This window comes from Ailuropoda melanoleuca, chromosome 15, assembly GCF_002007445.2.
Source record: "Ailuropoda melanoleuca isolate Jingjing chromosome 15, ASM200744v2, whole genome shotgun sequence".
NCBI classification, from domain to species: Eukaryota; Metazoa; Chordata; class Mammalia; order Carnivora; family Ursidae; genus Ailuropoda; species Ailuropoda melanoleuca.
Genome location: NC_048232.1, coordinates 22,156,626 through 22,168,933, shown reverse-complemented (window position 1 = coordinate 22,168,933; position 12,308 = coordinate 22,156,626). Strand labels below are relative to the sequence as shown.

General features: G+C 47.1%; 1 protein-coding gene across 1 annotated transcript in view; it reads right to left on the bottom strand.

Moving 5' to 3' along the window:
- Window positions 1-371: 371 nt before the first annotated feature.
- KIAA1217 (KIAA1217 ortholog) overlaps window positions 372-12,308 on the bottom strand; it is a 290,928-nt gene continuing 278,991 nt past the window's right edge. The window contains exons 14-19 of the mRNA XM_034644365.1: window positions 11,952-12,116; window positions 8,713-8,832; window positions 5,047-5,124; window positions 3,333-4,934; window positions 2,664-2,786; window positions 372-1,955 (exon numbers count right to left, since the gene is read on the bottom strand). Of these exons, the coding sequence (XP_034500256.1) occupies window positions 1,461-1,955; window positions 2,664-2,786; window positions 3,333-4,934; window positions 5,047-5,124; window positions 8,713-8,832; window positions 11,952-12,116 (2,583 nt within the window). The 3' untranslated portion in view covers window positions 372-1,460. The remainder of the gene's footprint in view (window positions 1,956-2,663; window positions 2,787-3,332; window positions 4,935-5,046; window positions 5,125-8,712; window positions 8,833-11,951; window positions 12,117-12,308) is intronic.

The following is a 12,308-nucleotide window of genomic DNA, read 5'->3' as shown; positions in this document are numbered from 1 at the left end:
AGTCACGTTAGCTCGCCCATGTCCCTCTACACCAACGTTTTTGAAAATTGAGAACTCCAGATCATAGTGACAAAGACGGTTTATTTCTACTTTACTTCTACTGGAAATTAAAAAATGAAAAGTAATACGAGCCCCTCTGGTCAACGAGGGTGGAAACTCCATACCCAGGTTTGCTTTCTGTTGGGCAAGCCCCGGGTCAGCCGCAGAGAGGTTACAATGCCCTCAAAACCCAAACCATTGAACTCGGCGGCAGACACGTTTGTTCTCTGACTAGGAAGTAGTTCGAGTGACAAGGTACAAAAAAATAACAAGCATGCAGCCCTTTATTTAGTTTTGCAAAGTCTCTGCTTATAGTTCTGTATATTACATGATTGTGTTATACAAATACATTTATTTACAAAAACACTCTAGCTGTGCAAACTTGTTGCTTTTTAAAAATGTATGGGGAGCCCCCATTTCTGCCCGTCCCGAGATAGAGTTTTAAAGCATGCATAAAAATTAACTTTGGTGTGGGAAAACTACTCTGTGCGGTCACATACAGTATTTCGGATGTCTATTTATATATGTACAAAAGTTGAGCAGTTGACAGAACCGTACAGAAGTGTACATGTTAAAATCCACAATGCAATTGTGTGGGTTACCAGGTCTCCGAAAACAAAGGAAGGGGTTCGATACTGCAAGGAAAGCAACTAGAGAATTCCAATATGTTAAAAAAAAAAAAAGGAGAAGAAAAGAAAAAAGAGAAGGAAAGAAAAGCAAAGAAAGCTCGCTTGCTTGGGCTGCAAATTATCATACCTAATTTTCATGGCAGTGTAACTGGTGTGCTAAACTGCCTTCTCCACGGGCCTCGGGGTCGGCTGTGTAGAGGTTCACGGGCATATCGCCTAGCACACTACTTTCACATGTACAATGCTATAGTATCAAAATGTTTTTGGCAAAAAAGATCTCGAAAGGAACCATGAAGTTTTGACAAAAATAGAAATCTGTAATAAAGCTAAATAACACTAAAATAAAAGGAAATATTATAGTATCTGTTTTACAATTTGTATAGTCACACTTGTGTATTTCTCTGTTCACGTCTAGTCTCCGTAATGAAAAATATTTTTGTACAAAACATACTAAAATTCTGGAATCATACATGTTTTACATGCTGAATACATTTCCCCCCCCATCTCACACGCACCCTTCTCTCCTGCCAGCCACTCTTCGTAACACATGCTTACTTCACGTAACAGGTATCGAATATAGACAGTAAACACTATGTAATTACAACAGCAACAGAGTAAAAAAAACAAACGAGCTTTACTGAAATCTAGTCATCCAGTATTTAGCACATACTTAGCGTGAAGCCTCAAACAGTACAGCAATATGGTACATTCTTTTGGGAAAACAGTTGTTGAAAAAAAAAATATATATTTTTTTAAATGTAACTCCGACTTGTGCCTAACAGGATTTGGCCTTTAAGAGGTTTCTTTTGCTGTGGATGGGGTGGCTTTGCTTGAACTTCCGTTCTGTGCCTTGTAGCTGGTGAGGCCGGGAGTGTGGATGGTTCTGATGCTCTTGGCACCTTGATTCAGTGAAGTGGGGCAGGCGGGGGAGGGCGGGGAGGAGGAGGAGGAGGGAGGGGCTGCTCGGCCGTTGTGAGTCTGCAGTGAGAATGAGAGATGGTGGCCTTTACCTGCATGAGTGGGGCTCTGAAACTTTAAGGAGCCATTAGAGACAGAAGGGATGAGGGAGGCAGACGGAGCAGACCGTCCTGTCTGGGGGCTGAGAGGGTTAGAAGTAACCGGTGGTTTAGTAGTGGGTGGAATAGGCAAGTTAGAGCTGTCACCACTAGAAGAGGGTAGAGAACTGCTTTTCCCAGAGCTGGGAGAAAGGGCTGGAATCTTAGAAGCAGGTAAGGAGGGGAAAGTAGGCTTACAGTCCCCACCAGCTTTCTTAGCACTTCCATTAGCCTGTAAATAAAGATGGCGGGAGACAGTTTGTCAGAAAGCTGGTAACACGATCGGTTCACAGGGTCTGGCAACACAGCCCTTCTGAGCATCATTACCTAACAGAGACCAAACCAGACCAAACCAGTTCAAGGCCTGAGCTAAGTCCTGTTGTACTGGGCCTGGCAGAAACCCCCAAAGGACAGAGCGCAGGATGTGCAGAAGAGGGGGAAAAAAGGAAGAACAGGTGTCGGTGAGAACAGGCGTATCATCCCACTCCCATCCCGGGTACTAGGCTGGCCATGCGGCTGTGGTTACTGGACTGGGGCTGGGGCATCGTGACGGACAGTTAATGTGCCTCCAATGCAGTGCGGTCAGCATACACGTTAGTACTGGTGACTTTCAGGGCAGCTCAAGGACAGGTCCGTCTCGGGTTCCCAAGGTGTTCTGACGAACCACTCCCTTCACCAAAGAAAAGCCAATGGGCCTGGCACCTTGCGTTAACAGTTAAACTTTGGAGTCACAAAGTAAAAGGTGTTTTACTGCAAGCATGCAAAAGCGTGGTGGAAAGTGTAACAAAGGTTTTTTAGACTTCCTTCATGCCCCAGATCCAGGATGTCTATGTAAACCACATCTTACAAAGAAAACACAATATTTGGTATAAACTAAGTCAGTGACTTGCTTCTTAACTGCAATAGCGTCCATCCAAAATTGGGTTTAAGGTAAAACTACCTGACGATATTGGCGGGGATCCTGCAGTTTGGACTGCTTGCCAGGCTTGTCCAGGCTTCCGGGTCTGCCCTTGGAGCTCATGGGGACTGGCATCCTGCTCGTCGGCGGGGTCCCAGTGGAGCCCTGGGGGAAGGAGCAGCGGGAGGGGAAGAGAAGGAGAGGCACGTGAGCGGGTCATCGCCAAGGCTCTCCCGCTGTGTGCAGAGAAGGTCAACGTGAGAAGCCACAGCCCTACATGCAGGACAGATCTAGGAGACGGACATCAGGAGACACCACTGGGGTTAATTTGAAGAATCAAACAGAATAAACTGCTCCACTACTGATCAAACGGATTTTAATGTGAGTATCAGAGCAATCATTTCAACAGCAAATGACCGACCCAGCGTCCTTGCGTTTACCCAACACCAATCAGCAACAGAGGTAAAAAGAGAATCGATTAGCTGTTAGACACCTAGTTGTTGTTGTTTTGAAGGTGAGGGAGAAAGTGTGAGAGAAAGGGATCGTGGCGAACAGACAAAAAAAAACCAAAAAACAAAAAAACAAAACAACAAAACACAATGAGCCACCTGAAAGGAAGCAAGTCAATCACAAGACACCTGTTGCTAATGGTGATTATGGCAGATGTAAGAAAGCAGCTGGGTCTTTCCACTTTCCATCAGACCAAGATACCTTACGTGAAGCCGCAGGTATGGACGAGGGGGGCTCTGGGGCAGTGGGAGCTTCATCCAGAGCTAGCAGGGAGCGGGGAGAGGCCTCTGGGGCCATGTGGGGTGAGCTGGCAACAAAATCTCTGTGGAAAGAGCATGAAGTGTCAACTAGGGCTTTTGGACTCATTTCACTGATGGTGGTTTCGAGCTGTTTGATGGTCTGCTCCAGGCTGTCCAGCGTCCTGTAGGTATTCTTTCTAATTTCATCAGTTCTGGAAATCAGAGCTGTGCTCTCCGGACTGGGTGGCTCTTGCCTCCTCAGCACGCTCTTGGGGGTGTCTTCAGCTTGGGACCTAGTGATTTCAAATCGCTTGGCTTCCTTGTGCTGCTTCAAGGTGCCGTCCTCCTCCTCCTCCTCGTAGACCACCACCTGCAAGGTCTTCTTCCCCGTCTTGGTTCCTGTGCGAATCGCCTGAGTGAGGGCCGCCAGCTGCTTTTTAGGGAATTTGAACTTAAACTTCTTCTTGGGGTTTTCAAACTGGTCATCTGCCCCATCGCCCTTGCTTTCTGAACTTGGAGTATCTGCTTGGTTGAACTTGCCTTGCTCCCTTTTATTCATTTCCCGTCTTCCTGATGTGTCAGCCTCGGCCGACGGGCAGTGTGGCTGTCGTTCACGGTCAGCCTGCTGTGCGGGTCCGTGGCTGCCGGAGGCCGCCTCCCCAGGGAACTTTCCAGACCTGTTGTTCTGGACCGCTGGGTCTCCGTTTTCCTCCTCTTCCTCCTCCTCTATCTTTTCCTCTGTCATCATTCTCTCTAATTCCTCATCGCACTCCTCGAATATGGTCGAAAGTCTCTTATATGCGGACCGGATGTCCATGGGTTCGTCAAAAATGATGATAACTGGTTTCTTGTCCAGGCACACGACTGGCTCTTCGTTTTCAGTTCCTCCCTGTTGGGAAGTTGTCTCTTTTTTGGCATCAATATTAACCGTCTGTACATCTTCCCCCTTTTTGCTCACGATGTCGCGGACCTCCCCACTAGAGAGCACCTGCACTGCGGTTTTGGTAATCATGAAGGCAATGTTGTCGGGGGTCGCATTTTCCTCGGTGGGAGAACTTGGGGTCGACTCCCTGTCCTCGCCGGCGTTCACGTTCGCATGCCGCGCCCCCTTGGGTCTTAGAACGACCTGGCCGAACTCCGTCATGGGAACCCCCTGATCTTGAGTTTTGACATCACACGGGCTCAATTCAGTTGACCTAGTGGGAGAGGGAAGGTCACACCTATCCGTATTTTCTGGTCCTTCCAGACTCATCATCTCCTTTGCTTTTCCATAATTTGTCTTCTGCTCACTGTCAGATACAGGGTACTGTGGTCCAGAGCTCTTAGGTCCTTTGTCTATTTCAACTTCCGACGGACTCGTGCCAGGGTAGCTGGAGTTGACCTTAGACACGTTTTTCTGGGAATAGTTTCTACTGTCTCTAAATAAACTCTTGTTGGATATGGAATTTTCCTTCTTTAGGACGTCTGTTTTGTACTCTGAGGTTCGTGATGCCTCAGAAATACCATTCCCCATTGCCATTTCCCACTTAGGATGGTCAAGAGGTCCAAGAACCCCTGAGGTAACCTGAGAGGGACAATGGAGGAGGGAAACCACACACATTAATCAGAAATGGATCTGCAAAAGAAGGTAATTAATCTGCACGGTATCAGTCGGAACACAGATCTGCTAAACTCACCTTTCGGGATTCCATTTGGGGGCCATTTTCATATTCAACATCAGATTTCCGCAGGTCTTCATGGAAAAATTCCAAATTCTGGTAGAATAGTGTAGGACATGTTACTCCACAAAACCACATCCCCCCAAAGTGGACTATCACTAAATTGTTCCTTTAATTACACTTCCAAACCATGCGGGCCAAGCACATTTGTTACACACAGTCCAAAGCCTGTATAGCTCTGTTTACCTTGGATTGCTTTGTTCTCCAACTTCCAAAAATGCCCTGTGTTTGCACAAGACGAAAATCTCAATTAGCAAAGTATTTTAAGGATTTCGAATTTTGTGAGGGAGCAGTTAAGAGAATAAAGGGACCGATTCTGCATCAACACGTTCTCTTTCCAGCATCTGACTGTGCGCCTAGCAGAATCGAACACGGGAAGAGGGGTGTGGCGCTGTCGAAAGTACAATATCTCAGTAGGCAGAAGATTCTCATCCTAAGCCAGAGCTGCCACTTAACTGTGTTACCTTCACTTTTCTGGGCCTCAGTTTTCTTGCTTATAAACCGAGGAACTAGACCAGGAGATTTTCCACGTCCCTTCCAGCTAGGTATTTCAGTACTATCTCTGCTTCTCTTATGGAAATTGTCCCATAAGGACTCTGCATTTGTTGGAGACGAAAAAAACCCATAATCACTCCCCGGTCAAAGGACAGACTGAAAAGGTACTTGCAGCATTTTGCACTTGGACTTGCCAAGTAACGTGTTACAGTAACCTTCAAACTAACAATACCCAAGGCGATCAAATCCAAATTCAGAGTGACAGTATTGCCAAAATGTCTAAACATTTCCAAAGCAGACAAGTGAGACTAAAATGATGGCCATGACATCATAATTCAGCTTTTAGTCTCTCAATCCTCCGACATGGAGCGAAGGTCCATTTCTGAGGTCTCACCAAGATTCAGGGTGTGAGAAGCCAGCGGTGAGGACCAGGTGTGGCCAGTGCTTGACCAGGAAGCGTGGCCTTTTCCGGCACGTGTGTTTCTGTCCCCTCGGGCCCTGCTGTGACACTAACCCTAGCTGTGCCTCACCATTTCCCAGGCACTGCCGCCCTCTCTTCTTGCTGCTGAAGCCCACGAGGAAATGGTGCTTATAGATGGGACACAATCCCAAGGAGGCTGTTTGGTTAAAGCCATGACAACATAACAAAGCACAATAACCAGGCCCCACCAAAGTGAACCCAGAACAATACCACTGCCGTGCTACAAATGGAAAGTGCGTCCATACACATTCAAGGAATGACACACAAACAACAAAGTCAGTATTAATCACATGGAAACACCGTACAGGATACAAGGGGCATTAGCCACCCAACACCTCCTGTTTAATTTGCCCTCCTCCCAGTAAGGCCCCCAAATATGTGTAAGGATTCAGTGGGTGTGTCTGAACAACATCATGTCTAATGTGGGACTTTAAACTTGGATTATTAAACAACACATACAGTAAAAGGTCTTAAGAATAAATGAGGTTTTGACCCCAAACATGGAGTTAGCATACCACGCTAGGACTCGAGTGAGAATTTACCCACAAACTGGACAAGGAATTGACGTGTAGGACACCCGTGCGGCTGACCTTCTGCTGACCCATTTCCTGGGGTCGGGCTGGACTCTGTCATGATTGGTCCGAGCCCATGCCATACCCCTTGTTAAGTATTTCAAATGTCACGCAGAGACATACATATGTTAAAACAGATGTAATAGCAGGAAAACTCCGAGGAAAGCTAAGATAAAGATGTCAAGGGTAGGTTTCACATGACCTGTCATTTTGGTCACTGGGCTAGAAAAAAGAATGAGAGTATCAACGCAGGTGCGATAACTTTATCCAGGGTGGCTTGGTAGCAAATGTCACGTAACCTCACAACAACATCTTAGATGTGATCTCAGATGGTCAAGACTCTGCGTCAAAGGTAATTAAGCCTCCCTCTTAATACCTGTTTATAGGTCCTGAGATCTGGATTGTTCAGACAACTGTGTAGCAGGCTCAAAAATGAATATGGGCAATAAACCAAAATCAGAGACACAGTTACAGGAAAATTGCATACAAGTGAAATACTAGGCTAGTGCTTCATGACGATAGGAGAAAATTTTAAAGAAATATTTGATTTATAGAACAGTAGATGAATAGACCAGGGAGAGGTTAATAATAGCACAAATCTGGGGACAAGTCTGATTCTCACGGTTATTATGAAATAGGTCAATCTGAGTATATTGATCTAAAAGAAGCATGTAAGTCCCTACAAGGTTCTTATTACAGACCTGCTTATTATCAGATAGGCTCTTGATTGAGTTGAATGAGACTGGAAGGATGTGGCTTTCTAACTGCAGGGCAAAACATCTCATGCAACTTTTTCGCCAATTAGCAAAAGTCAACGAGAAAATGATTTTCTCTAGAGGGATCTTTTCCCGGTTCCCAGGCAGTGTTTTAGCCAGAAACAGTCCCATTAGCCCAGGCATGCCGTGTGACTCAGGGTCTGCGAGGGCCTTTCATGAGTTGGTTTTAATAAGGCCATGTAGGGCAATCCCAAAGACTGAAAGAGCAATGTATTTCCAATATGGTGTCATGGGTTCAATCCAAATTAACAGATTTTCTTCACAGGAAAATCTTCCTCGGCAGGGCCTCACGGCTGGTAGCTTTGTGCCCCAGGACTGTATCTCTTGAAATATTATGTCAGAACAGCCCTCTGACTTGGGATCCTCTATCTCCCTCACTGAGCTTTCTGGTATACCCACCTGGTGTCGGTATTAGGCTGTACGGTGGCTGATCTGTTTGACTTTATCTAGGGGATGCTAGAACCTTCAATTTCTGAAATAAATGTTCCTGGTGGAAAATGCTAGAACTTGAGTTGGTCATGATAAGCTGTCAATCCTGACATGGAGACAGAGGCTTCATTCAGGTAAGATGACTCTACATCCAAAAATCATAAAAACTCTAGATGCGACTTAAAAAGCTGACGTTCAGACAATCTGGCTGACGTCCTTTCCCTAAAGTACTTACGTAATGACAGAGTATTTTGTTCCAGAACCTGGACCTCTGTCTTGAAGCCATTAGGATGCCACAGTGCGTATTAACGCTAAAGCTAGACTGGACTTACTGTCTTGCAAGTATAGTTTGAGAATGTGCAGTACTTAACAGAAATTCTGTCTGGCATTCTCGACCTTGTGCGCAAATATGTATGTGTAAGTTTCCATGAATAACCTGTGGGTGGTGGTGGGTACACAGCTCTGCTGTGTGTTTTCGTCCTGGAAGCCAAGGTTTGCAGCTACTTCTATGCAAGTGTGTTGGACCTAGAAGACGTGCGAAAAATAAGAAAAAGTGCTACATACTCGATTGATGTTTTTTTTTTTTTTTCTGGAGTTCTGGAAAAATCTTGCAAGGCGTATGTATACTCTTCAGTTTGAGAAGAGAATGCCTCAAATTCTGCATAGACTATTGTGTGTTGAGCTCAGGAACACAGAGGTCACTGATTAATCTCTGATTAAACCTAAGGCTGTGTCTCCATTAGTTTAAAAAAAAAAGGTGAGAGGAAAAAAAGAGAGGGCACAGAAGGACAAACGCAGGAGCGGTGTTAGTGTCAGAGCAAGGAAAGAAGGACCATCGGCCTGTGTGGCAAATGTGTCACCGCCACGTTACCTTCTTCTCCTTGGGTGGGACCGTGGCCCCCGGCCTAGTGTCTTTAACGTGACTGTCAGCCCGGGACTGCTCAGCATGACTGTTTGAATTTACATCCATAAAGGAACACTTCTGGAATGCCTGAGGGATTAAAATACTGAGGTTAACGGGGATCCAAGTGCAGTGAGGAAGGAGGAGGGAAGAGGCAGGGAGTCCGGAGGCAGGGAGGCCACAGCCCAGGCCTGTAGGCAGGTCCCGCCAGGCCAGGGAACAGCGCCTGTAAATCCGGCTCGCACTTGGGCCTCAGGCAGCAAAGCGGAGCGCTGAGCCGGGGGTAAAGGCTTCCTTCGTGGCTGTGCCCGGCAGGATTCACGGACAGAAGCCTTGAAAGGAATGTCCTTTCTTCCAGAACCTGATTTGCACTTAGTAGGGCTTCTTGTGTTGACCTTTAAAAAATGTTGAATATGTAAATGAATTAAGACAAGAAGCTATCTTTCTTTTTTCGTGGTCATTTTCTTTTCTTTTTACCAACTTTCTTGAGGTCAGAGAAATGAGGGCCCAGGATATTTCAAACCTTTGACTCTTAGAACAGAAGTAATCCTCACCCTGGTTCACCGTCCTGGTAGTAACAGGGACCCCGTACTCCGAGGGGTTCTGAAGCGCATTTAGAATAAAGCGATGATGCCCTTTAGCACCTGGGGGATCCGGAGCGGCCTCGGGGCTGCCTGAGCCTCCAGCCCTGGCCTGAAAACTCTTCATTTGGGTTCTAGGAGCCTGCGTCGGCTCACGTGAACAGGGGGTGAGGAAGGCCAGTTCTCAGGCGGCCAGAAAGCACAGGCTGTGTCTCTGGGGCAGAGTGGAGGGACAATACGATCGTGAAAGCAAGAAAGATGAAGAACCCCAGCGTTCGCCTTCTTGGAATCAGTGGGTCTCAACTCAACTACATGTCACCTCGTTAAAAAACTATTTTGTTACCCAGGTGTCACCCAGAGAATAAGTCATTTGGAATTCATTCAGAGGCATTTTTTTCTTTTTTTTTAAACTCCCCCAAATAATTCGCATGCACAGCTGGGATTAAAGAAGAGTTATTTAAATGAAAAAATCCCAAATAATTGCCTCATATTTTCTTAATGTCAAATATGGTCCTTTGGAAAGAACTCTGTAGGCAGAAAGAATAACCCATGCCCACGCCAAGTTGTCTATTTCAGAACGGTCCTAAAATACGAATGAAGCCAGTGCCTGGGGCCTTCCCGGCCTGCTCTCCCCTACGCCACCTGCTCCCCGTGCCTGCAGTGTTGGCTCCCCCTTGCAGTCCCTTAGACACTCCAGTCCTTGCCGGCTCTGGAGACGCCCACTAAGGCCACTCGCCATCTCCGCTGGGCTGTCAGACCCTGGACTTTGGAGCCTGTGGCTTCTTCCGATGCCTGGTACCCTGGAACAGGCAGGGTGACCCAGTTTCATGTAGGAGGCCGCACCTGCTCCTTGTCCTGCCTCAAGGGCATCAAGAGCCCATGGGTGACCTTCTGAGGCAGCAGGTAGGGTCCCTGCCCCCCTCCCCAGCAGGAGGGCTGCCTGGCTTTGCCTAAGTTAGGCTTAGAGCACGTATTCACCAGTATTACCTAACCACCAGTAATACAGTGGGCCAAATACTCCAGCCTCGAAATCTTGCAGTCAAAGAAAGCATCCGCGATCTGTAGGCCTCCGTGGAGGGAAATGCTCTCAAGCTGTGAGCTCTAAGCGGCTGGAGCAAACACACGACTTCTGTTCGGGGGCTAGTGCAGGATTATTCACGAGCCTAAAAGTCGCTGCTTCTTGGATTAGTAGTGACTGTTCACCTCACATGGATTTAAAATCATCTAGTGCTTTGTCACCCACTTGAACCAAACTGGGCCGCGATCAATTCATACCCTGCTTTGCGGCAGATGCGACCATGAATGGTCTCAGAACATGCCTACACATCTTCGGCCAAGCCCCAAACCCCCAACAACAAGCAGGCCTGTCAACGCCAGTGTCCTCAGCCAGGGGGTCCTCACCGGGTCGCGGAGTGACGGACACCTCCACCCTCTTAACTGTTTGTACGCGTCACTCACCCGAACAATCTACGTTCCCTAGGAATGATGCTCTCTAACCATTCTGAAACCCTGCCTGCAAGCTGATTGGCGGGAGGGATGTCCCAGGCCAGTCTGGAGTTTTAGTGAGGCTCGGAAGGGCTCACACACATTGACAGATCAAACCAGCAGCCCTGTAAATCCAAACAGCCCAATTTTGGCAGTTATCACCAAGGAAGGCAAAACAGAACGGCCGTGGTAGAAATGACAGTTTGCAAGTTCTCTTGACTCCATGTGAACAGAGCAGATCGTGGGGCTGCACAGAATGACGAGTATACTAGTGAACGGGCAGCATGGTTTGGAGCCCTGTGTGGTTGTGGTCTGACCATCTGACCATTCAAAGGGAAAAAAAAAATCCCCACAATAGGTATGCGTCAAAATAAAATAGTCTATGAACAGACTGTGGTCTGGGAATTGTGCGTATGTCTCTGGTTAGAGAAATTCTTAGAACGTACACCCAATGGTAGATTCATAGCCATGATTTGAATGCGGGATAAGCTTTGAGTATAGTTTCTTTACCCCATCCTTAATCCTATGAATGGACTGTGTCAATTAGTTAAAAAATAAAAATCCAAAGCTAATAAATAAACTATCATTTCTCAAACAGGCCAAAGAAAATGGGAAACGGAATCATTCACCTTGTCAGAATATTTGAAAAGATGATGCTGACACCGAATGGCAGCCTGGTATGCAGGGCAGAGGCCTAAGGGCAGCCATTCTAAGTATTCCAACCAAAGGACGGGACCGCACCTGAAGTGGGCCTTGGCCAGTCCTTATGAAGACAAGCCAATGGCTGGTATTTCTGATCCCTGTCTTAATTGCTTTTGAAATGAAGCCGACTATTAAGAATGAAAGCAAGGAAAGTAAATCCTGTCAGCCAGAGCTAGGAAAACTTGCAACTGATTTTCTGTATGAACTTCCCGAGCTGTTCTGTGAAATGACCATTCCTTACACACGTTGTGAGGTACCCTGAGAGCCTACCTCAGCACCATCTTGGAAAAGTGGAAGCCAAGGCCAGAAGATGCAGCTTTTGGGGCCTAAGTCCCAAGACTCCTTGCCAGCTCTCTTTAGCTAATGACTCTGTGAGAGACACGGCCAGAGAGCCCTAGAGAGGGAGGCAAGGAGCCACAGTCCGTCACCTCAGCCACGTACCTGGAGTTCTGCCATTATTTTGTCTCCTTCCTCTTCTTCCTCCTCGTCCTTCGAGGAGGAGGTAGTGACTGGTGGTGGGGGTGGGGTCCAGGCAGAAGCAGGCTCCTCCGTTGGATATTTTGTGGCTCTAGCCTGGGGGCTTGGTCCAGCATCTTCACTGCTTGCCTGTGGAAGATTCAGATCACAGAGAGTGGCTTAACCCCTGCGGGTGCTGGCAAAAAAGAGGGCCAGATCACGAGAACACACGATCCCTTACTGTCTGGCGTGCTGGCCACCTACCTCTTCAACTCGAGTTCAAAGACGGTAACAGCCCCTTACGTTTAGTTTGGGTTTTTTGTTTGTACAAGCTGTCATTCT